Genomic DNA, 26,751 nt, shown 5'->3' on the forward strand with positions numbered 1-26,751 from the left:
TTTAGCTTGAAACACGACTGATGGTGATCGTCAGCCGCTGACACGATAACCCTGAACTCTTCTACATACAGTTAAACAAGCGTCGTGACTCGCACAAGGAAGAAGAAGTAGTATGTGGGGAAACAGGACCTGTAAATAATGTATGTGTTTATATAAAACTCGTCACTGCAGTGTAGATATCGACACTTCGGGATGACATCAAGTCACGTTTTGCAATATCCAGAACCAGATGTAGATTGTTTCTGAAGTGAGGAAATCGATCTGCGAATCAGTAACCAGATTGTTCTGTATACATGCAGGAACAGATCCACTGTCAATTACACTGGATGCAGATTTTCATTTCAGACAAGGCAACAATTCTTCTTCGTTTTTTTTTTTTATAACATGGAAGCTATTGGATGACGGATGCAGCACTTGAAGGGCCAGAAGAAGCAACGGGTAAAAAAAAAAAAAAGAAGAAATAAACCTTCAGATTGTACTTGGAAATTTATTGGAAACAGAAAAACCTATGTGATTTGGAGGGTTTGCCTTTTGAAAAATGTCAGAAACGTGGGAAATCACGACTTTTCTGAAACGCTGACTTCGCTGAGTTCTTCTGCACATGCTCAGTAGATGGACAATAACAACAATGGCGGCATCCGCATTCTCCCCGGAACTTGGTTCTACAGTCTGCCCATACGAATGTCCGCGTCCTCGCCATTGTGAATGTTTATAGCGCGTTGTTCTCTCCTCGCACATGTGCAGGATTTCTGCCATTTCCGTGTGAACGGATGTCGTTTTCAAAATGTTTCGAAACGATATGTTTTCACTAGAGACGTTGTGTAATGGTTCCATTCGTCCATCGCATTCGTCGGTCCTTCTGACTTACGACGTGTTGTTTGCAATAGTAATGTGATTTAAACCATCGTTTTCGCAGACTGTCGGAGCCGAACCCGCGATAACTCGACGCAAATCACTCACGGATAAAGTGCCATAAAAAAAATTCCCAATAAAGAGAATGGCGAACTGGGGGAGCCAATTTCGCTTGAAGGCAAATACTTGTATTTTTCGTTAGCATTCCGGTGTCGCGCGGATAACTGCGACATGTCATACGGCTACGGCTTACGACCAAAAACCTCCGTCGTCCTAGAACTGTGCGCAAAGACCGATTCGAGCCTCGATTTCGCGAACGATTCTCACACGATTCCATCTTTCGCCGAAGAATCGCGCCGTTTGTGTCGTACGGTACGTAGATTTTCAAACCGTCTCATCATCGGCTGCATGAGGAGTCTCAGCAAAGTCGTGGTGTCCAGAAGCCGAACCTGCAGATGGGATCAAACCACTGCAGAGCAGACGGAGGCCGAAACCGACCTTCTCCTCCTCTACGCCTTCTCACCATCTCAGATACACTAAATGTGAACCACAGTTAATATTTCATGAGGAACGCACTCAAAACGAAGATGATTTTTCTATGTCTTTCTCTTCTTCCATCCCCCCCCCCTCTACACACACACACACACACACACACACACACCCCTTTGCTTTTTCCTGCAGTGTACTTCCTGACTAGAGATTAAATAATTCCATTGGAATCCTCTTAGGATGGGTTCCCAGCACTTGGCAATTAAACAATTACATTTAATCAGCATGGGGCGACGCTTCAAGTCACCCTCATTTCAGACGTTGATTAAAAGCAATTCTGCAGTGGTTATTGCCGCCGACTTTGGAAACCGCGGTTCACTTAGGTTTACTGCGTCTGCGGGGGTCAGGCTGGATAGCAATATGGCAGGTTCGGCGGTGGTCGAGGGCTGTATCTGCCCCCGGTGTGTTGGAGGTGTAATGACAGAACTCGCGGCGGACGCCGATATTGTCCCTTAAGGTGGAGCTACTTAGATTACTTGGAGACATTTTTGACCCCGCAGCAAAGAAGACCGGATGAACAATGGGAAGGAGCGGGGCATTAAGTTATGCATGTGGGAGTGAAGATGCAACGTGTGTGTGTCTGTGTGTGTGTGTGTGTGTGTGTGTGTTTTTCCAAGATGTAATGTATGCACCTGAGTGTGCCTTCTGCACAGCTGTTTCTTCTTGCATCTACAGCGCTTTGAGTGAAATGCACCTTGACATGTACAATTTCATCATGCCATGCAATAACATCTCCCCCTGTGATGGCAAACAAGCTGCGAGATGGCACGGGGGGGGGGGGGGGGTGGGTTGGGTTGGAGGGGTGGGGTGGGGGTGGGGGTGGGGGGGGGCTCTTTGTGTGCAGGCTGCATTGAGTGGAGGAGAGCGACGTGGCGCCACGCTGGAGCCCGCAGATGAGTAGTGAAGGATGCCCCGGCCCCCCTCGTGCGAGCCCAGGTGCCCATGTTTCATAAACCCCCCCCCCCCCCCCATCACCACCACCACCACCACCGGCCTCTCCAGCCTTCTTAATTAACCGCCTCCGTCAGCTGGCACCCAGGCCTTCCAGCGCCACCATCCGCCGTCTCCAGCCGCTCGAAGCGGCGACACGGTCGCGAGGCGTCGAGGCTTTTTTTTTTTTTTACTGTAAATCATCAGCGGATTTCCTGGTATCACATCAAACGCCGGCCGGGGAGGAGGAAGAGGAGGTGGAGGAGGAGGAGGAGGAGGAGGAGGAGGAGGGGGAAAAAATGCTGTTGAATGCTTTACTCAGCGTGTTTCTGCAACTGCAGAGAATGATTTAGGTTTTTTTTAATTTTTGTTTTGTTTTTCAGTCTCAGCTGCAGATTTCTTGGTGATTTTTTTGGGAAATGATGGAGTCAAATATAGATTAAAAGGAAAAAAAGAGTCTTCTTCTTGAGTGCAGCTTTTTTTTTTTTTTTTTTTCCTCCTGGTGCAGTATCACAGCCGCGCTGTAACAATAGTCTCTTCTAATGACATTCCCCTAGTAACTTCTTGCTTCTACGAATCTCGTGGGGGAAAGAGCTACAAAAAGTGATAATTACATGAAATATACATAGAGAATAAAGGGAGCATGTTTACATAACCAGGCCCATAAATATCAGACTGAGAAGACATTGTTCTCCAACTCCTTTTAAGCCGATCTCCCAGGGATGCCATTTTAATGACATGATGGTTTAAAGAGATGCTGCTCCATCTCGTTCCATATTTAATTAACTTTTGCTTTTCTGACGCAGAGCTAAAAAAAAAAAAAAGCAAAAAAAAAAAAAACAGAATAAAGAATGCACACATGATAGCGGGTAGACAATAACAAATAGCTGGGAGAAGAGAGAGGGAGAGGGAGAAAGGAGGTGGGGGGGAAATGAGCACAGACCTTGTCATGCTTTGTGAGAGCTGTTTACAATACAAAAGATGTGAAGCGAGCGGAGGATTCGGCGGAGGAGCGACGACAAGGAAGATTATGTGAGAGGAAGAGCTGTTGAAAAGTGAGGAGTGCTGAAATGAAGCGGAATTGGGGGAGTGAAATTGCAGAAGAAGAAAGAGAAGAGTGGGACGGCGAGAAGTCTGTCTCTGGAAAAAAGTTAGTTTAACCTCAAAGAGTCGCGTGAATGAGACGTAATGACTGCAACGGTGTGATTAGAGAGATTATTTCAATTTTTCCCGGTCTGTGGATGCTTGCAGTACAAGCTTGCGCCACAAGGTGGTGCATTGGGGAAGCCGAGAGGACGGTTAACTCTTCAGAAGACTCTAAAAGTGAACTGAAAATGAACATTTTTAAGGATATGTTGTTTGAGGAAATTTCAATTCCGGAATGCTCACACGTCACAGAACTTGTGACATCTTAAAAGTTTCACACACTCTGAAAGCTCTTGCTGCGTTCAACCGCCGACAATTTCGCAAACGTTAACGCTTTAAAACCCTCACGCGTTCTCAATCTCGCGCATATTCTTAGAGCAGCCATGCGTAACCCGTTCCAGAACTCTCGCAACAAAACCCGACACATTACGGAACGAACAACATCGTAGTTCTGACACTTTCTTTTCTTCAAAACTCACATACTCTAGAACTAATTTCATTACATTACCTCGGGATAATTCACCCATTCAAGTTTAATTCTGACATTTGCTCCTTCACAATCTATTATAAAAAAAAGTAAAAAATTTAAATCACATGTTGTGCTTTAACAGGGCTCGAGGTACAATTCAGTGTACCCTCCTTCCTCTCTCTTTCTCTCAGGCAGTATGTATGTCTCCCATTTTTTTTCTTCCAGTGAGCTGTATACAGTGTACGCTGCATTATTGATACTTTTACCCCCTTTTCTCTCCTCTTGTTAGACCCCCCCCCCCCCCCTTATCTTGTCCTCGCCTCATCACACTCAGCCACATGCTGGCCACACCGAGCCCGGAGAGTCGCGGGGAATCTTGACCCCACCTGGTCTATTTTTTATTGGCTTGGTGTTTAATACATTTTTGAAAATCCCGAACATTCCACCCCACCTCCACCCCCCCCCCCCCCCCTTCCACCACCCCATCCTGTCAGCTCGTCTATTTCAGGTGTCTGTCTTGGTGAGGCGGAGAGGGAGATGACTGGAGGGGGATACTCACCTTCAGTTCTCCCTCTACACGAGACAGGGAGATCATTAGAGGGGAGATCCACTGTGTGTTTCACTGTGTTTGTCCATACATGCATTAGAGTGGACTGGCAACCTGTGCACACTTTCTTTTTTGTTGTTGTTGTTGCTGTTTTGGAAAAGTTTTCTACAAACGGGGCGCACATTTCAAGTGCCAGTGCCCACGCAGGGACAATTATTTATTTAAATGTGTTTCAGTATATTTGGAAATTGTGGAAATAATTATTTTTGATCATTGTTTGAAAGATCCATCGCATTGGGATAAATTCACCTTTTTTTAAAGTATATAATTACAGACGATCTGACATCATATAGACAGCAATAATACAATTTTCCATTCACTGTAAGTTTTGACCTTTCAGTGTTTACGACTGATATATCTAACAGTAAATAGATAAAAATTTACTGAGATAAAGGCTTGCAGGATAATGGAAGTGCGAAGAGTAAGAATATTGAAAAAAACCTTCCCTTTTTTATTCTAATTGTGCCTTTTTTGTTAGTTTTAATAGTAGCATAGTAATATAACGCAATGTATATTTGTATGTTTGCACGGTTGTGCTCTGGCGGGCAGCATTGAGCCACAGAGTTTGACGTTATTTGTCGTGAAGACTTTCATCCCTTTTAAAGGTTCCCGTTTTATTTTACCGTCACGCTCTGTTGTTGCTGCTGTTCCTATACCAAAGGCAGTGTGACACCATCTGCTGGTGAAATGTGGCATTACCACAGCGAGTGTGCCGTATGCAGCTGGTCAGTTTACTTATTGATATTTTCCTTGCAACATTCGCATATGCAAAGGTTGTTTTAAAATACTTTGGACCAAAAGAAGTGTTGTTTGTGGTTAGCGCGCGCCTCTCACACCAAGAACATCCTCTCTTAGCAACAAGTTTCACTCCACAGTCCAAAAACATGCATTTGATGTTAATTGGCGGCTCAAACTTGTCTTCAGCCATCTTCAAACCTGACCGGGATGACGCCGCGAAGAAGATTCTACGGGTAAATGCACCCCTTGCAGTGTTCCCGATGACCACTAGGGGCAGTAGTTCACTCATTTCCATCACTCGTGTGTAATTAATAGTATTATCAGAGTGTTTTCCCTCCAAATCTTTGCAGAAATAATGTGTTTTTCCAGATTTCCATTCAGTTTTTCAGGCAAATTCCTTTTCCCTAAATACACTTTAAACACAAAAATAAACGTGAATACACCCAGAGGACTGTTCACCCCCCCCCCCCCCCCCCCCCCCCCCGCCCCTGAAGCCACCCTGGAGCCAGGTCCAGGCGTCCATTTTGCTGACACAGTTCTGAAGAGGAAAGATGGCTCTCTGGATGTGAAGTGCCGGTGTGAGAGATTGGGTTACCTCAGACGCTCCCAGCGGATCCCCCGGCCAAATGGAGCTGGATCTCACGCCTGGGCGCACATATTGAATGCCATAAGAGGTCTCGGAGGTCCCCTTCAGTGGGAGGAATGTGCAGCCTAACAATGTGGAGTTTTCACCAAACTAAATTTTGCACCAAAGAAGAGCAATCGCAAGGACAACCGGGACACGGGGGAGCCGGCGCCGCGTGCATACTTATATCTGCACAGGTTCGCTTCGGCCGGGACCAAACGCCACATTCTTTTTCTTCTCCTCTCTCTCTTTTTTTCTTTTCTTTTTTTTTTAATCTTGCATGATAGCCACAGACGGCACAGGTTCAGTAAGATCTCATAATTCTTTAATAAAGTCCTAACACAGTCTGCCGCTGTCCCTCCAGACGGCCGTGGCTATGTGGCTGTAACAGACAGCAAACAAAATGCCATTTTTACACACACACGCACACAAAACACACACACACACACACACATCCTGGACAAGAACAATGCCATTTCAGCTACAGTCCCAAACATCTGGCCCGACTGGCCGGCGCTCGCCGAGGACCGGCCCGGGCTCTCAGCAGCGTCGAGTGCCACTCGCGTCGAGGTTATGTTTCGGCGCGACGACACCGCGGGGGATCGGCCCGGGCCTAAGTTATCTCTGAACAAGCCATCCATTCCGCTGCTTTCTGATGGAAGAATACTTGGGGGCTGTGTAATTATATTGCTTTAAATGAACCCCTGAGAAACCCCCTGCCAAAGCGCCCACAAAGTCTCACACTTGGGCGAGTGTCAGAAACGCAGCGCTTTGTGTGTGTGCGTGTGTGTGTGTGTGTGTGTGTGCGTGTGTGTGTGTGTGTGTGTGCGTGTGTGTTTTGCTGCTTAGGCTGGCGTTAAAAGGGAGGCCGCAGTGGTTCTGATACGCCTCACAAGTGAATTTAATTAAATCATAAATATGAGCTGGAGGCCGCCACCCAATTTAATGTAATGGATGATGTGGGCCAGTCCATCTCTGGCAACGCAAAGTTCTGGACCCGTTCAAATGCCCTTGAAGCTTATTAAAAGTGCCTGGCACGGGGAGATGCTAGCAAAGTTGTTTAATGGATGCCCAGCTTGCATTTGGTATGACAGTTAACGCCGGGCCGTACCATCTCGGATTTGGACGAGGGGTTTGCGTCTTCATTGTGCCGGCCGGCCGCCGCTGGAGGCCCGCGTCCATTCCTCATCTGATCCTCATTACAGTAATGCAATAAAAGCTAATAGATGACAGACACCGTGCAGCATTTGATGCTACGCCTGGACGGGGGGAAAACTCAATAACAGCGGTTTTTCATAGAGCTGGATTACATGGATCTTTTATATATATATATAAAAAAAAAAGAAACAACACTGGAATTGATCATGTGAAAGTGACAAATGTGCTTTAATATCGTCATCCAAAGGAATCACATCAGTGCGGTTTTGACACAATGGATCAAAGTAATGCATGGTGGTGCGCTAAAGTGAGTAAACCCCCGAGGGAAGCACTTTGTGTTTTTTCTCGTCATTTTTGTTTAACATATATGGACCATCAAACAAGACACCCCATCTAAAGACAACGGGCCTCGTCTGCGAAGATCCGTCCCGTTAAACTACACGTTCACACAATTTAGATTGAACCATTAACAGCGGCAGCACGTGACGGAAAAAAAACTGTCGCTTCTGTCTACATTTGTCTACCGTCACCATGCAGTGATTGAATGGAGGTTATTAAAAGGCATCTAAATGTTGCACCAGAAATTAAATGAAACTATGCGACAAAATGCAGAAAATACCCCCCACAATAGAGCCCATAAATAAAAGTCATGGAGGGGGGGGGGGGAGGAAAATGCTCTTTACTATAACAGCAGGCTGATCAGGTCAAGGCCCCTTTTAGGAAATTCTTCCGACTCCCATTTCCGTGCAAACGGAGGAAAAAAATACATCTTTTTCTGAAATGCTGCTACTGTGCGTGTGCACTTGGTCATAGTAAATAGCTCGACCGCACATTAACACCAGCAACATCGTTTTCCCTCCCGAGTGCCGTGGCTGCCAGTCCAGGTTCTCCTGGGACTCGGGAGTTTTATTGAACTGAAGAGTTGTCTTTGTTTCTGAACGGAGGCAAAAACCGAGGGGGGGGGGGGTGTCGTGGTGCAGCCGAGAGTCCAAAGCCACACATGGAAAATAAAAACAGAACAACTGGCAGCAAGACATACATTGGTTTGAAAAAGTTTGGGCACCCATGTAAATTTTCACGATTTTCCTTTATAAATCATTGATTGTTTGGATAAAAAAATTCCAGTTAAATATATGTTATAGGAGACAAACACAGTGATATTTGAGAAGTGAAATAAAGTTTATATGATTTACAGAAAGTGTGCAAGAATTATTTAAACAAAATTAGGCATGCGCATAAATGTAGGCATCACAAAAGAAAAAATGACTCAATATTTTGTGCATCCTCCTTTTTCAGAACTAACAGCCTCTAAACGCTTCCTGTAGCTTCCAATCAGGCTCTGGATTGTGGTGGAAGGTATTCTGGACCATTCTTCTTTACACATCCTCTCCAGTTCAGTCAAGGTTTGATGGTTTCCCAGCATGGACCGCCCGCTTTAAATCACACCATGAATTTTCAATAATATTCAGGTCTGGGGGACTGAGATGGCCGTTCCAGAACGTTCTACTTGTTCCTCTGCATGAACGCCTTTAGTAGGTTTTGAGCAGTGCTTAGGATCATTGACTGCATGATGGAACCACCAGCACATTTCACTGTCGGCAGCAAGTTCTTGATTTTCCTTGGTCTGCCACTCCGGGCCTTAAGTAGAACTGTGCCTGTGGTCTTCCACTTCCTCACAATGTTCCTCACAGTTGAAGCTGAGAGCGTAAATCTCTGAGAGAGCTTTCTAGATCATTCCCCTAAACCAGGATGTTGAACAATCGTTGTTTTCAGGTCATTTCAGACTTGTTTTGAGGCTCCCATGTTGCCTCTCTTCAGAGAAGAGGCAAACACTTACAATTGGCCTCCTTAAATAGCCTTTCTCATGATTGGACTCACCTGTGTATGGAGGTCAAGGGTCACGGAGGTTACCAAACCAAGTTTGAGTTCCAGTAATTAGTGCTAAAGGTATTAAAATCAATCAGATGTAAGGGTGCCTACATTTATGCACATGCCGAATTTTGTTTAAATAATTCTTGCACACGTTCTGTGAATCATATCAACTTTATTTCACTTCTCAAATATCACTTTGTTTGTCTCCTATAAGATTCAATTTAACTGGAATTTGTTATCCAAACAACCAATGATTTATAAAGGAAAATCATGAAAATTTACAGGGGTGCCCAAATATATATATATATATATATATATATATATATATATATATATATATATATATATATATATATATATATATATATATATATATAATGTAAACGTCCGTCCCGGCTATTCTTGCTTATTCAGCTCCATCAGATGAGAATCAGAGGAACCAGATTAGGTTTGATACAGTTTGTGGTGTTTAAAGAAATCTCTGAAAACTGAGTTTCACATTTCAATATAGTTCATTCAAAGTTTTTAAATAGTCAAAAGAAATTAAATAATGATCACATCCACTATGATTATTAATGATAAATAGAAATGCAAATATTACATTCAGATTGATTCTTGCATATTTCTAGATGGTAATTATCTGTACTTTTTTGTTTTGAATTTGAAGCATATAGTTGTTTTTTTTTATTGCCATTTGCACGATTCATCTGCATGTTTCTGCTCAACGTTGTACTCCTACGACCTGCAAGAAGAGTGAAAAGCAAAAACTTTGCCATTGAAGACACATTTGTAGTTTAGCTTATTATTTTTTTTTATAGATTTCTTCAGGCATCTTGTGGAGGTTGAATTTATGGAAAAATGTTCTGCTTTTTGGACAAGTTTTTGTTTTTCATTTGCATAAATAGAAGTACTTCTGAGATCATGTGAAGATTCAACAAGTTGAATCACGTGAGGAGAAAAGCAATTCTACCTTATATTCTCTATTTTTGGATTTCACACGTGTTTCCTGCACCTTTTTCCACGCAAGTTGAATGTGTGCAGTCGCTTCCTGCTTTGAGTTACTTGTATAATCGATCCCTCATAAATGTTACTATCAGAGTCCAAGTGTTCTACGCCATTGCAATAATTTGAACTGCATGACAAAGAATAGAGAGAAAAGACGCTGTTTTCCAGAAATAAAGGCCAAACTGAAAATTGATAATGTGAAGATTAATTTTGCAGGTGAAATCTGTCCAATGGATTCCTGATTAAAGGCTTTCTGGACTCTGATTGGCTCTCCTTGCTTCTTGTGACACTGCCCCCTACAGGTTTGGCTGGTCACAGCAGCTGAACCAGGTGTATATGCTGGTAGATGGAAATTAATATTAAATTTTTTTGCAAGCATAGATGGGGAAATATCCATTTTTTGTAAAAACCCAGATACATGTAAACCTAAAAAGGCTTTGGAGGTTCAAACAGGAGCATGCGGTGGTGTGTCAGTCAGGACCAGCGGTTAAAAGATTTCAGATTTTGGAATCACTTTTTAATTATTGAAAAAAAATAAAAAATAATGTTTGACAGGCTGACTGCACCACCGGGTTCAAATATATAATTGAACAAATACTCCATGTTCAGGAAGTCCTGCTGAAATTGTTTCAACCTTTCTAATATTATCTGAAACTAAAATGTACGATCATTAGCAGCTTAAATGGCAACTCTGCATTTATATGTTCCATCTGTGTCATTTAAGGTTTTGCATTATGGCTGATATATTTGTTGAAATCTGTCCAATTCTGGAAACAATTGTGTATCATAAAGCCGTTTATTAGAATGTGAGAAAGAAGCAGAGAAAAGCCTCAGGTTATCAAAGGTCATTAGTTTGTAGAGCGTTTAATGATCAACATGGAAAATCTCTCCAAAAAATAAAAATGTAAGAAAGAAGAGGAAAATTGACGGATTTGGGATTTACTGCTTTTTTTTTTTTTTTCCAACATTAATTTAGGAAGCGTCATAGAATCCTATGAGGAATTGTATTATGTGTAAACGTGCTGGGGTTTCATTCCGGATCGAGGAGCATCGTGATCGTCTGTGTTTCCGGATCGAGGAGCATCGTGATCGTCTGTGTTGAGCTTTGAAACTGAAGGATTCGTCACGCGACCCTGCCGGTGTCACGTCTGATGAATTATTGGCCGAGACGGACAGATGTTGGTACTCGGGCTTCGTCCCATCCTGCAAAGGCAGAAGAGTCCCCCCCCCACGCCCCCTTCAACCCCCCTCTCGGCCCCCCCGGAGTGCTGGAGGCTCCCTAAATAGACCTGGTGCAGGGGCGTGTGGAACGGGACCGCACAGGGTGATGGGTAATGGAGTCATTAATAACACAGGCCTCCCTGAAGATGCTCAGATGTTCGTTAGCGGGAGCCACGAGGGAGTGAGGAAAAATAGGATGCAATTTGATGATAGCATGGAGAAAAGAAAAAAGAAAAAAAAAAGAAAGGAGGCGGCGTTAGCTTCTGATGATGATCGTGTTTATGCTGTCAGAGGTCTGGTCTGATGGGTTAATTGTGTTCGCGTGCACGTTTCCCGACAGCCGGGGTGCGATTTGTGATGAAAGCAGACGAGACGAGGGCTAAAAAAAACAAAAAAAAAAGAAGAAGAAGAAGAAAGGGCGTCAGAGAAAAAGAGCAATAAAGACAAAAGAGGATGAAGTGCGCATTAATAGGACATTCTAGGATGACGGTTCTGAACCCATGAGGACAATCTGTGACCTAAAATAAGAACATTTCAATTTAAATAGGACGCAGCAGCGTTGTAGTACTCCAGTGTGGTCCTGGTCTCCAGACCAGTCCAGACCCCTTAAAGATCTTGGTCTTGTCTTGGGGCGCTCTGGACTTGGTCTTGACTCAGTCTCTGCCCTTTAAAAGTCTTGGTCTTGTCTTGGGATTCTATGGTCTTGGTCTCCTAAAGGCCTGGTCTTGGGATTCTATGGTCTTGGTCTCCTAAAGTCCTGGTCTTGGGATTCTATGGTCTTGGTCTCCTAAAGTCCTGGTCTTGGGATTCTATGGTCTTGGTCTTGACTCAGTCTCGGCCTCTTAAAATTCTTGATTTTGTCTTGGGATTCTATGGTCTTGGTTTCGACTTGACCTCAGTCTCTTAGTTGGTCTTGATATGGTCACAACCCTTTAAAATCTTTGTCTTGGAATGCTCTGGTCTCTTAAAAGTCTTGGTCTTGGTCTTGACTTGATCTTGGCCTCTTAAAGTCCTGGTCTTGGGATGCTCTGGTCTTGGCTTTGACTTAGTCTCGGCCCCTTAAAATTCTTGATTTTGTCTTGGGATTCTATGGTCTTGGTTTCGACTTGGCCTCAGTCTCTTCGTCTTGGTCTTGATATGGTCACAGCCTTTTAACATCTACGTCTTGGAATGCTCTGGTCTCTTAAAGTCTTGGTCTTGGTCTTGACTTGATCTTGGTCTCTTAAAGTCTTGGTCTTGGTCTTGGTCTTGACTTGATCTTGGCCTCTTAAAGTCTTGGTCTTGACTCGATCTTAGCCTCTTAAAGTCCTGGTCTTGGGATGCTCTGGTCTCGACGTGAAGGAAATGGTGTGTGACTTGAGTTGAGAGATCATGGAGTCGGTTACCTCCAGTCTGGTGACAGTGATCAGCCAGAAATGGGGGGGGGGGGAGGCAAACATTCAGGGTTTCAGACACGAGTCGGACATGGAGGCCATTTCTTCATACAGTTTTTAATATTTTCATCACATGTGCAACACAAAAAAACAAAAGAAATAAACCAAACAAAAAATAACAAACAAAAAAAACGAGGTCTGCCAAATACAGACCTCCATATTTGTACAATACATTTTAATAACATCGGAGATAAATGTCCTTTCGCTGCAGGAGATGGTGGTTTCCTGTAAACGGTGTACGAATGATTCTCAATCAAAATGTCAAAACATTAAAGTTTCATACAAAAGTGCATCTCAGGTTTCCATGAATGCAAAACATTTACAGAACAGGATGGACGGAGGCTTCCCGGCTCAGAGCCGCGGGACACTGCAAGGAGAAACAAAGGGGAGCGCTCGGCCACTCTCCAGGAGAGCCGGGGACGGTGTAAGTATGGCGAATTCACCTCACCCCCCCCCCCCCCCCCCCCCCCCCCCCCCCCAACCCCGAGACAGACCCCAAACTCAAGTTACTCCCCCACACCGTGAAAAAAATATGTCGAGATAACAAAACAAAACAAAAAAAATATTCCAGTAATCTCCAGGCTTCAATGAGCAGTAAACATTAATAACAGAAATGTACAGGTTGAATTAGCGGGCTGGAGATATAACCCACCCCCCCCCCCCCCCCCCCCCCCCCCCCTCCCACCCAACCCCCCCCCAATGCTCTGAGAGCCATATGGGCGGGGCTTCAAGCTTCTGTTCCCGAGCCAACCAGAGGAACAAGCCTTTTTCAAATCTGTGCCATTTTGCATATATCACCCCCCCCCCCCCCACTCCCCCCCAAACCATCACCAAATAACCACTTCTTTTCCCCCCTTTTTCCTCGAATCCCTTCCGTCCCCCCAGCAGCGCAGATTTAGTGGCGCCGCCGCTCGCCTCCTCTGGCGGCCATGTTGGGACGGGCAAACAGACAAGACATCAGCCTATGCTGGTGAATCGAGTTTTTTTTTTTTCTTCTTCTTCTTTTTTTTGTACTTTCGTACCCCCCCCCCCCCCCAATCCCACAACCCCCCCCCCCCCCCCCCACTCCGGATATGATTGACCATGTCAGGTTCCAGAGTGACGTTCTGCACAGTCCGACTGACGTTGTGGACAGTTGGACAGTCCCGAGTGACGTTCTGCACGGTCGGAGTGGCGCTGATGAAGAGTCCTCCAGTTCCTCCAGCTGGCCACGTTCTCAGCGGAACCCTGTTTCTCCTTCACATACTGGTTAAGTCTCGTTTGCTCCCACAGACTCTGGAATTCACCCTTTTCATCCTTTTGTCTTTTTTTTGTTTTTTTTCTTCTCGGATGGACAGTTTTTTTTTTTTTTCCTTCTCCCAACTGTACATTGGCAAATACTGTATAAGATTGCAATATAGCTGTAGTTAAGCAACACATGAATAAAGTCTATGTACAAAGAAGTTTTTTCTTTTTCTTGATTTTGGAAATAATGGGCGAGTAAAAGAACCAAAAGGTTTCTTTGATGTTTCCTGCCTTTTGCCCCCCCCACCCCACACACACACACACACACACTTTTTTTTTCTTGTTCTTCTTCTTTTGTTTGCTTCGCCTCTTTTTTTTTCTTTTTTTTTTTTTCAGTGTGACTGAATCGGAGGTTCAGTTTGAGGCCGGCGGTGGGAAGCTGCTCCGGCGGTAATTGGCGGTGGTCACGTGGTGTTTGCCGCGGGCCGCGGCGCTGAGCCGGAGACGCGTTAGCTGCTGTGCTGAGTCAACGTGTGGTTCTGCACGGACACAAAGAGGGAAAAAGAGGGAAGAGTTAGATCACACGGGCCTCAGAAAGACCAGAGTCTCCCTTTTCGTTCTTTTGCGCCGAGAGGAGAAGCGACGCGTCAGAAACACTCGCGATACAAACGGTAGGAATAAAGTACAGAGCAGCAAATGAAGGTTAACGGACAATCTTGAAAAGGTGACAGTATTACACTCGTCAAATGGTTCCATTACATCACAAAGCAATAAAAGCGAATGACACTTTGAAGGTTTACACGTTCTTCCTTGTCTTCATGGCGAATCTGTGTCATTAATTAGCATGCAAGTGGGTGAATACTGTATTATTTAGACTACAATCACACATTTTGCAGTTATTTGGCTGCTCGTGTACCTCATATATCAAAGTCTACAGTGCATATCATCTGTGACCAGTAGGTGTCACTGTATGACCACAGAAAGCTGCTACAATACCACAGAAAAAAAATTACTACTGGATTTGACAAACAGAAAGAAAAATGTCTCCAAAAAATAAACGTTATTGCAAAAAGTAGAAGTCTGCCCTAGCCGAGCCGGTACGCACAAAAAAATCCCAAACCTGGCAACCCTGCTCAGAAGGTTATGAAAGATTGAGTTGAAATTACCGTATTTTCCAGAATATAAGTCCCACTTTTGTCGTTTGGATGTTCAAATGGACTTAAATTGAAAAGTGACTTAGATATCAAAATATAATATCTGTGACCACTAGGTGTCCCTGCATGACAGCAGAACGCTGCTACGCTACCACAGAAAGAGGTTTTTTTCTGCTGTATTTGAGAGACAGAGCAAGAAGAATGTTGCCAAAAAGAAATATGGAAACCAGAAAGACCTCGGGAAGTGTGAGAAACTTGAGAGGGACTGCAGAAAAGCAGAGATGACGAAAACAAAGGAGGCTAATTGTGGACGGCTGAGGAACAAATCCTCAAACGTTTGTTGGTCTCTCTGTGATGAATGGATAAATAAATATGTGACAAAAATGGGAAAAAAAAAGCTCCAGTACACACAATCCTGAGGTCAAACCCGAGGACGAATGGACAAAAGTTTGTTTGGTATCATGTCCTCTCTTCTCTTCCAGAGCTCACGTTGTGATTGACAAGCAACCGTCTTTTGACATTTCAACATCATCATTATGAAGATTTCATTATCCGAGTCCAATTAAGCGGGACAGGAGTCAGATGGGCGCGAGGATCAATAGCGGTTGGCTTTGGTATCGAGCGCGGTTAAGTCCCGCTCGAACACAAAGGCAGGAGACCACTGACAGCAGCCATCATGGCAACTTTGTCAACAGATCCATAACTAGGTGCAGACGGAAAATCTTCCCGTTTGCCGCTAATGTACGCTACATACAATAAGAGCTGCCTTTCAGGCCCCCACCTGAAGAGCTGCTTCCTTAGTCTCCGCCTTGTTTTTTCTTTTCTTTCTTTTTTTTATCACGTCCAATCATTGCAGAGTGTGTCACAGAATTGCAGACGGGTTCTGACATCACCACGGTATTAGCATTAGCGTCATTTAGCCAGATACAGCATGCAACCCCTAAGAGAATGAATCGGTTTGGCTATTTATTTGGTATTAAAGGTGCTGTAGTTGCCTTTTACGTTGGAATTTATTGAGAATCTGCATACATAGCTGTATGCAATATGTATATATAGAGATATCACCGTATTTTAATCGTATGATATCTAATGTAATTGGCTGTAGGGTGTAATTAGACCAGCTCTTCCTACTGAAAATCATATCATCATTGCACTTGTTGCGCTTATGGTTTTACACTAAAACAAATAATATAATTACAAATTTGCTGTCAATACATTTACATCTAAATCACTTAAAAAAAAAAAAAATTATGCCCTGATGTAGGTGTAATTACGGTTTATATTGAAAATCATCTCTCTATATGACTGACTATCATTGTACATGTCAAGTTCATTAAGTACACGCTAGAATTTGTCTCTTTTTTTTCAAATTGGCCTTTTTTTAAAAAAAAATCTGTGTAATGGTATAAGATTTTTCACCTGATGTGGCAGACTTTCAGGTGCCTTAACGGTAAGTTTTGCTCTGGTGATCGTCATATTAATTGCATGTCTGGATTCCGCTCACACTTCCATGACACGACAGCCAAAAGAAAACGTCACCTGGTGCAGGTGAGGTCGGCTCTCTAACGGTTCTCTGTGGCGGCGTGGGACGCGGCGAGCTCGCCGGCCACGTGGGAGAGGCTGCGGCGGGGCAGCTGTGTGCCAGGTTCTTTAAAGGGAGCGTGGGCCGGGGGTGGGGGTGGCGGGGTGGGTGTGTGTGCATGGGGGGGGGGGGGGGTGACTGGTGTCCCCGGTGGGCTGAATCCAGGTCATCTTTTGAAGTGACTGCTAATCCCTTTAATGCAAACTACATGCCCCACTTGCTGCGCTCTGTTTAAAACACGGCCTTGGACTCGGTAAACTGGCACGGACTAGACACACCTGTCACCGAGTCGGCTCACACACACACACACACACACACACACACACACACACACACACACACACACACACACACACACACACACACACACACACACACACACACACACACACACACACACACACACACACACACACACACACACACACGCTTTAAAAAAGTACGTGAAATCCCATTTATGCCACTTCAAACTTGGATAAGCGCTGGACCCTTCACAGAGAAGGTTTACCGAGGCAAGTCACCTTCAGTGCTGCTGGTGCAGCCCCCCCCCCCCCCCCCGAGACCGCCGTCAGCCCCCACCCTCCACCTCCACCTCCACCCCTCTGCATTCACTCCTTCCCTCTTTTACCCCTTCAGCAGCCTCCATATAAAGCATTTAAACACCTCGACAGCTTCCCTTTCAGCTGGGGCGATTACTTCCCGACAGGTGGGGTAATAAGCTGTTTGACGGGGAGCAGGAGTGTGACCCCTGTATGGGTGAGCGTGGCTCTCCCCCCCCCCCCCCCCCCATCCCTCCCCATCCCCATCCCCGCCTGCTCCTCACTCCTCCTTTTCTTAAAAGAGGCGGCTCCGGACAGCTTCCTCTCTCTCTCTCTCTCTCGCTCTCTCTCCTCCTCTCCTGCTGAAATAAAGCTCCTTTAAGTGAGTCTGGGAGGAGACTCCCCACGGGATGCTCTCTCTCTCTCTCTCTCTCTCCTCACCTCCTCCCTTCCACCCCCCCCCCCCCCCCCCCCTTCCTCACACTCCACCTACCCTCCCCCGGTGAAGACATCCTTGGCGTTGCTGAGGAGGGACAGGAGCACGGCAACCTTATTAATGAATGCGGCCCATTACCCGTCAGCCCGGCTCCTCGGCGACTCCCAGAAGCCCCTGCAGTACGTGACTTCAAATGGCAGGATATTGACACGGGGAGAGCAAAGCGCCTCGAACTGAGCGTGTGTGTGTGTGTGTGTGTGTGTGTACGTCTATGTGTGTGTGTGGAAACAGAGAAGAGAAAATTTGTGCTCAACTGAGTGCGCATGCCTTTGTGTCAGTGTGTGTGTGTGTGTGTGTGTGTGTGTGTGGACCCCAAAGGAATGTAGCTCCTTGGATATAATGTAGGGCTCGTAACAGCTATTAGAGGGGAAAATAACCCCTCTGGGGAACGCCGCCGCCCCCCCCCCCATCCTCCTCACCCCCCCTCTGCATGCCCCAGCTCTGTCTGACACACACTGCATTCTACCTTTTCCTTAAACATGCCAGGAGTTTTCTCACTGAGGGCTTTCTCAAGGACGGTGTTAAACGACTTCAGCGGCTGTGGCAGCCATGCAGACTAAAGGGAAATAGAGGGAGAAGACGGAAGGGGGGGGTGGGGGGGAGAAACACGTTAAAAGAAAATGAAACTGATACCTTTATCTCTGTGGATACTGAACTCTGCAGAGGAGCTATAAACTGTTCTGTGTGCGAGTGCAGGGGAGGCGATGGGGAGGTGGGGTGGGGGGGGGGGGGGGGGTGGTAGGTGGGGAGGAGGGAAATTCACTTTCCAATCTTCATCCTTGTCAAGTTCTTCAAGGCGAGGCAAAAGCGAGGCAGGTTTATTTGTACAGCACCTTTCAGCAGAGTTTTTAAACGAGTGTCACAAAACATTAGCACAAAAAAAAAAAGAAAGAAAGAAAAAAAGAAAGAAAGAGACAATTTGATGGCAAAGGTGCAACAAATTCACTGAAACATGGCGGAGATGGGAAGGATTAGAAAGAAACCTGCAGGTGCAGCGTTAAAAACTTTAAACTGCTTCTCAGATGTGGAGGAATGTATGTTTCTAAATTGTACTTTTTATGTTTGAGGAGTATTGGAGACGGAATCCTCGGTGTGCAAATAAGAGGAGCGTTAAATTGTAGCTGCTTTTTGGGACATTTCCCTGCATTTTGCAGCAGGACGTTTAATTAAGATTGCCTTTCTTTTGAGATTGTAGTCATTTTTTGGGGGGTAATAAGTGTTTGGTTTTGTGAAACTAAAGACATTTTCATCACATAAACTCTGTGCAGCAATGAAGAAAACATTTAAAGTGTACATTTCAAAGTTATCATGGCACTTTTTCACTAGTCTGTCCCCCTCAAGATGAGACCTGGACATTAACCATTTACTCCATGATGAATTATCACCAAAATCTGTTTATTTTCCCCTTAAAATTTAAAGTTAATTTACTGTGACTTCTCCCGTATTTGACTAAATTCAATAACCTCGTTCACTAACAGGCGCTCCAAATTTAGATTTTCCATGACGAAATCTTCCACGGCTCCAGTGTCACACTTCCTGTATTTTGAAAATTAAATGAACGCTCCTCTGAGGAACTGTGTTAAAGTTACAAGAGACATTATTCTTTTCCATGAACAACATTTATATTGTACATGTACATTATGAGTCATTATGTAATCTTAAAAAAATCTGCATTAAAAAAAAAAAAAAATCTTTGAAACGTTTATTTTACCCAAGAAGTAAAATAATGTAATATTCCAAACACATGAAAGTGAAATGTATAGGTTTATTGTTATTCTCACTTATTTTGCCCTTTTTAACCATTTGCACTCATTTGAATTAGGATTTCCACGACAACATGAACTGAACAGCTTTAACCGATTTGTGTATTTGACGTTTTCAACCACTATAATTAGAAAACGCTCACAGTTCAAATCACTGTAATGTGGGATTACATGCCCTCCATTGAATCTCTTAACTCTGGTTCCGACTCCATCCTGTACCAGCATTTCCTTCCCTTACATGCAGCCCTTAATCCCCCCCCCCACGCCTCCTCCTCCTCCTCCTCCTCCGCCCTCCCTCCCGCCCCCTGCTGGCCTCGTGGCCTGCTGCAGGGCGCCGCCGCCAGCCGCCTCCAGGTAAACCAACGCAGTCAATTCTCCACTAAATTAAATTTTGTGCTGATCAATAATCCGTTCCTCCCTTTATGAAGAGCGAGCCTCTTCCTCGCTCTCGCCGGCTTCGTGCCACCGCCGAAACCCGCCGCTTTCATCTGATTACATCAGCCCACTGCAGCGCCCTCGGGGGTGGGGGGGTGGGGGGGGGGTGAGGGAGGGGGAGGAGGGGAGGGAGGGGAGGGGGGGGGGGGGGGGGAGAACACCCGGCAGGGGTCTTGTGTACCCATGCAAACAGGTGCAACATGTCGGAGGAATTTAGCGCTTTTCGCTGGGAGGGAGAGACGAGAATGGGGGTGGGGGGGGGGGGGGGGGGGGTGGGAGGGGGGGACTGAGAAAGAGCAAGGCAGGCCGGGGAGCTGATTTATTAACTAATCATTCTTTATGTCGTTCCCCATTGCTCTGGTCTCCATCGATAGCACCCGGTCTCCAGTGAGGCAACGGAGGTGCATCTCTTACATCAGCCCTGCGGAGTGGACGAGCCGGCGCATCCGCCCTTTCATCCCGTCCCGCCGCATTACAGAAAATCTTCCGACTGTCCAACATCACAGGCAGACGGCGTCGAAGCCTAATCGCAACGCTAACAATGTTTGATTAGCATTATGTTAATACCTGCTGAGCACATGTTAAGCACAATGCGTCCGCTCCTCTACCTGGTGTTATCCGGCGCGTAGCATTAAAAAGGGCTTTATTGAGTGGTTAGAGGAGCTGAGTGAGCAATAATGACTTTTTGAGCTCAATCCTTTTTTTTCTTCTTCCAGGGTTTCTCACACAAACAAAGCAACGAGCAGAAATCGCACAAATGCATTTGTTAAAACCTAACAACAAGCGTTTATATTAATGCAAGGAAAGCTCCGGGAAACTTGACTCGTGTATGATGAATCGGCCAACTTGCCTCAGTTTTTTGCAGCTGCAAAAAGCCGATTGTTAAATCACTGTGTGGGATTATTAAACCTGCACACAGTCAGAAGCAAATTGCATGCGAGGGGGAGAAAAAAAAAAAGAAGCCATAATTGCATGCGAAGTTCGGTAAACAGTGCAACGAAAACACGTATAAACTATTGACGAAATGCAAATAGTCATGCAAATGCGGCATGATTTCATAACATTTATAAATAAATATTGGCACACTCGTCCAACAGCAAAGAATAAATGAGCTGCGAATGGAACTTATAGAGGGGATTAGCCATTAGTCGAGCTCAGCACCGTTTAACACCTGCAGCTAAAGTATCTCATTTATTTCACTCGAAGATCAAAAATGTGAAGACTCGTCTAAAAGCATAAACACCCTCGCCCTCTTCTTCCTCCTCCTCCTCCTCCTCCTCCTCCTCCTCCTCCTCCTCCTCCCTCAGATCGGATGCAGCAAGTCTGCAGAGCTGCATCTGGAGCATGGGGAGGTTCGCACAAAACCACCGAGACCTGCGCACACCCGGAGTCATCGCTCAGGAATTTAATTAAGGCATGAGAGAAAGTCACCAAATGATACTAAAATAAAGAACATGCCGTTTCTTTTTTTTTTTTTTTATGAGACGCCGCCCCGAAGGCTGATTTTCAGTGTGTGTGTGGGGGGGGGGGGGGGGGGGGAGTCACTCGAGCGTTTAGGTTAATTTACGTTTGAATGAGAGGCGCACGTCAATCTGCAGACGACAGCTGGAGATAAGGTTTCAGAAAGTTACTCTAATGTCCTCAATTTAGTAATGCAGGTACCTTCAATGACGAGTTTAATGTTGTTGAACAAACAATTGCTTGCTTCTGTCGTGCTCACAAAGGACGTGTTAGCATTAGCGTGAGCCAAAGTATTTGTCTAATGTCTCCATAGGAAATAGTATGTATATAGTATGTGAAATAGTAACCGCAATAGGAGGAGCTTTGTGAAATAGTAACTGTTTGGCCCCCATTAAAGTAATTAATGGAAAATATGGGATATATTTCGTAATATGGACAATATCTCGTTGGCCAGACGTGGAGAAGTGAGGAAGACATAGTGAGGAAGCAGTAGTGAAAAAGGCGCTCATTGATACCCAGACTGAAGATTATACGTCGCGGTTATTTGTGGCTACCCATTAGCCACAGGCTAACTAGCCTAGCCACCACGGGCTAAAGCGGCTTCCACTTTCGGTCCGCATCAAAGACTCCCAAGAAACATTAGCATTAGCTTGTCTCCACACATTAGCAGCCTTGGGAAACGGTTGGCGTCCTTCTAATATTAGCCACTTGTTGTCATTAGCTCATGAATCTCAGATTATAGAGCATCTTCCTCCCGCTCCCCTTAGCTATTTCTAAGCCTAAGTTACTTTTCCAAGTTACGTTTTACTCTCTGAAAGCTACAGTCGAACGGTGGGCGTGACTTCACCGGAGAAGTATTCACTAATGTTGGGGTGAGACGGTGGATCTTCCACTTTGTGGAGTGTTTTCTCGTGGCCGGAAGGAACTCTGCGGGGACCGACAGGAGTGTTGCATTCCGTCTTGATCTTTAATGGCGTGTTGAACTCGGTCCAGTATTGACTCGGTCCTCCCTTTGTGCATTCCCGACTGCTGACCGCTCCGCTGGGGGGGAGGTAATCCGCTCCCCGCTTTGACCTCGGGCCAGGCTTACACCGCCGGCTGGTCTTAGCCAATGAAGAACACAATCAAATAAATAAATGGATAAATAAATAAATAATACGGGCAAGTTGGCATTCTCCACAGTCATCACTTATCGGGCCGTTTGGGAGGGTCAACCCCCCCCCCCCCCCCACACAAACACTGTTTGCGCCACGACCGGCGGCCGGTCTCCATGGTAACAGACTGTCTTGTTTGAAGTGAGGTGCCCGGGGAGTCGCCGGTCATACAGTAAACTGGACAACAGCGGCGGGTTTGTACACGTGTGTCGTTTCGCACGTGAAAAATACACGATAGATCTGTAATGTTTGGGGAAAAAAAAAAAAAAGCTTTGATGAGACGTCTACCCGCCACGGCCCTAATACTTCTGAGGTGTAACCAGAGATGACGGACCACCCTTTTTGTGAACCGGTGCTTTGTAGCTCCAAATGATACTCATTACCCTGTCTAAGTAGACAAGTGAATGGTACTAGAAACACACTATGCAGTGATCCCGCTGTTTGACTGAGGTAGCAAAACAACTGCACAACTGCTGTGTTATTATGGGGCCTCATTAAGTGAGGAGAGAGTGGGAGAGGAGGGAGAGAGGAAAAGCAATAGAGAGAGGGGCCGGCAAGAGGGAGAGAGGGAACAAAAAAAAAGAGCGAATGAAAAAAAAAAAAAAGGAACACAAGAGAGCGATACAAACTGTATTCTGAGGTGATAGCAACACACAGATGCCTTTCCAGCCAAAATGAAGACTATGACTAAAGAACCCAATTAAGGGCTTTCTTAGGGGAGTCATCTTGCGAGGGGGATGGGTCTTCCTGGGACATGAGCCCTGGGCTACATCCTCTAATTAGACAGAGCGAGGGGGGAGGATCTCTGCCTGTCACTGGGAGGGAGATGGAGTCCGTGGGGTTCCACATGTCAGTCCCAGAAACAAAACACAATTACTCTCACATTTAACCACTTCAGTCGGGGACAGACTTTGACTAGGGATACTGCAGAGCCCCCCCCCCCCCTTCATCCCTCATGCAACCCCCCACCCCCCGATATTCTGAGAGGTCTGAATCTGTTCGGATTCTATACAGGATTGATCTGAGGGCTGAGGAGGGGAAGGAAGCAGGGTACACGCGGAACAAGCCACCGATATGCCACAACGATCAGAACGGTTAAAGGACAACACAAGCAATTTGGTGTTTGGTTGAAGAAGAAAGGTTGCGTTCGTTTAGAAAAGCCATGTGCGCACAGGAAGAACATGCAAAGTCCCAAAGTGCGCCGAGAGCGGTGACCTCTGTAAGAGTGTGGCTCTCCTGCCACCATGACTTTAAGAGCGACCGTGAAAATGAGGATATGGTTCAGTAGCGCAGTACCAGCGGGAGCCATGAGGGGGCAGTGCTGAGATTAGAACCAAATGGCAAATTTCAGAAGTTGTTGAAGTGGCTCATGTGAAGGCCGTAATGATTCCAAATGCACACATTTGTTTTCGTGCACAGGTAGATAAACACGACGTCTTCAAGTGAAAACGGAAACATTTCGTTGTGTCCGTTCACACGACAACGACGCTCAGAGCCGCTGAAAACACAACTTTTTAAAAATGGCTCGCAAGGCGGAGTGTCATGACTCCTCACTAAACGTATTTTCACCGCACACCGTTTATTCCAGGACATGTAGAACAATCTATTCTTTAAAGTTCGCCAGTGACTTCCTTTATTCATTTGCAAACCCCGGCTTCAAAATAAAAGCTCCTGAGCCTGACTCATAACGAAAGCCCGGAAATCGAACCAGTTACACAATTAGTACGCTCAATTTAATAGCCAATACGTTAGAATATTTAGTAAACCACATTATTAACAGAGCGCTGTGCAAGTTAGCTTAATACGACTTTCTGTACACATTTCAAACTAAGAGGCGTGGTTTCAAATTAAAAGCCACTTTACACAGAAAAAGCCCAGAATTGAACCACAACATCATGATGACGCTGAGCAAAAAATCATAATCGCGATCCATAAAACTACATATTTGTCGAAAAAAGGAGCTGTGAGACTCAAGCTATGACTTTCTGTTATCACTTCAAACTAAAAGTGTAAAATGAAAAGCCAGAAATACAAAACAAAATTATTCTCCCAATGTATTTTGAATTATAAGCTCACAAACGCCCTCAGGTCCAGAATCGAACCTGGTATTTTTTTTTTGCTGCGAGAGAAGAAACATTTCAACACCTCATGCTTTGTTTTCCCCCCAATGAAAAACGTAGGAATTGGAAAATGATGGAAATAACTGCGGGTAATATTGTGATGTTTGAATGTGGAATAATCATTACGATGCTGTGTATTTTGTTAACATCAACAGCATAATATCAAAACATAATCACTTCGGAGGCTAAATCAAACCTGCAGTGAATTTCCTGGGAAAACGTTTTAAATGCCGTTTAATGGAAGTTTCTGGGAAAAAAAAAAAAAAAAAGTCGACGAAGAAAAAGTAAAGGAGACATGTTTGAGGGAGAGATCCGGTGATGGATCGCAGCGCCTCCTCTTTGTTTGGATTTAACTTTCCCCAGTGGTGCAACAGAGGAAAAGAAAAAGCAAAAAAAAAAAAACCCCAACCAAACAGCTCAAAGGCTTCTGGGATTTTTTTTTTTTTTTTTTTGTCATGTCTCCCTCCAGACGATGTGTTTGCATGCACATATCAGACCCGGGGAGAGTCGCAGACAAAGACAAATACGAGGAGCGCGCACACGGATGTATACACACACAAACACGCGGTGAGAAAAGAGAAAATCCTCCCAGGATCATTAGGTCTGTCATGCTGTCTAATTCTGATCCACCTACAAAACTAGAACACCACATCTCCTCATCTGAGGGTGTTTTTGTCCCCGTTTACAGTGCACAAGCATCGTGTGTACAGTGCAATTATAAATGAGCTGAAATATTAATGACGGCGCCTCACAAGCCCCCTCCTATTCCCTTTTTTTTTTTTTTTGTTTTTTAAATCCCTGATTCATTGTTCTTGTATTTTGTGGTGCAAACTTATTTTTTGAAATGGTGACAGTATCCCGAGCACCTGGGGTGATGAAGAAGAAAACAAGTTGTCATATAAAAGGAAATATATATATATGTGCGTCTTTTAAAAGCGTGAGGAGCTGTCACAGTTGGCAGATCAAGATATTCACAGGAAATTTGGTGTTTGAGAGCCACTCTGGGACAAACAACGCCGCTTTGCTTTTCTGCGCGACACATTAGGGACTCGGGGCAGTTAGGGCATTTTTCGGGGGCATGTTTTAAAATTCATACTTAAAGAAAATGAAAACAACTCTTCGGGGGGAATAAAGCCTCTGTGATCCGTGGTGAGGAGTGTCACATCCAACGCTCTGCGAGCAGACGAACGCAGAAGAACACTGTTTAAAGAGGCACGATTCATAGAAATTAGTTTGGTCTGAGATTAGGAACTAAATCTGAAGAAGAACTGAGTCAAGATCTGAAGAATAAAGTAAATAAATCTACAGAGGGAAAGTTGTAATTGGCATTTTAGTGTTCGTGAGGTGACGTAAATGATTGAAACAATGGAAATAGAAGGAAAATTACCAGCAAAACCACAAATAATGTGAACTTTTTTTAAAAGAATTATTCAAATTATTGATTGTTTTAAAATGTTGATAGTCATGTCTGTAATCTGACATTATTTGAATGAATGAGAATGTCCAAAGTAAATCAAAATAGTTGGGAATCAAATTTGGTGTCAACAAAAAAATTTTTTATTATTGAAAATATCTTTTTATAATGTTGTTTTTTTTATTGTAAAAAGTTACCAACATTTTGAGAAAAGAATGGTAAAGAACAAACTTTAATGTTGAAAAGTAAAAAAAAAAATCATGAAGAGTGAAAGTAGAATAAAAATGACAAAAAACAAGTCGAAGAAAAACTTTCAAATGTTGTGATTAAATAAGAACAAAGTTAATTTTGTGGGGAAATCAGATGAAATGATGAGAATAAATTAAACTGTGGAGAATTTAAATTGCGGAAATTTGAAAATTGGTGAAAACTAGAGAAAAAAATATAGAAATTACGTCGCTAGGAAAACAAAGAAGTGTCAACATTTAAATCAATTTGTTGATAAAAAATATTTGAAATATTGAAAATAACAATTTGTCAAACAAAATAAATTTTTGGAGGAAAATAAATCTATATAAAACAGTCAAATTATTGATTAAATTGAGAAAAATAGATTACATATTACCGCAGAAGCCAAGATGAAAACAACGCATTGAAAAAGTTATAAAATGTTGATCATAAAGTCGGTAGATTGAGGAAAAATTGTCAAAATATCAACCAATCTCCTAAAAATTGAGGAAAAAACCTGAACATGTGGACAAAAAAAAAAGATTTCTGAAAAAGCTGATCAAATAAAATTGATGA

General features: G+C 44.3%; 1 protein-coding gene across 1 annotated transcript in view; it reads right to left on the bottom strand.

Annotated features, from left to right (window-relative positions):
- Nucleotides 1-13,676: 13,676 nt before the first annotated feature.
- znf521 (zinc finger protein 521) overlaps nt 13,677-26,751 on the bottom strand; it is a 74,615-nt gene continuing 61,540 nt past the window's right edge. Inside the window, exon 5 of the mRNA XM_080503670.1 lies at nt 13,677-14,368. Within this exon, the coding sequence (XP_080359796.1) occupies nt 14,339-14,368 (30 nt within the window). The 3' untranslated portion in view covers nt 13,677-14,338. The remainder of the gene's footprint in view (nt 14,369-26,751) is intronic.

The sequence above is a fragment of the Blennius ocellaris genome (assembly GCF_963422515.1).
Source record: "Blennius ocellaris genome assembly, chromosome: 10".
Lineage (NCBI taxonomy): Eukaryota > Metazoa > Chordata > Actinopteri > Blenniiformes > Blenniidae > Blennius > Blennius ocellaris.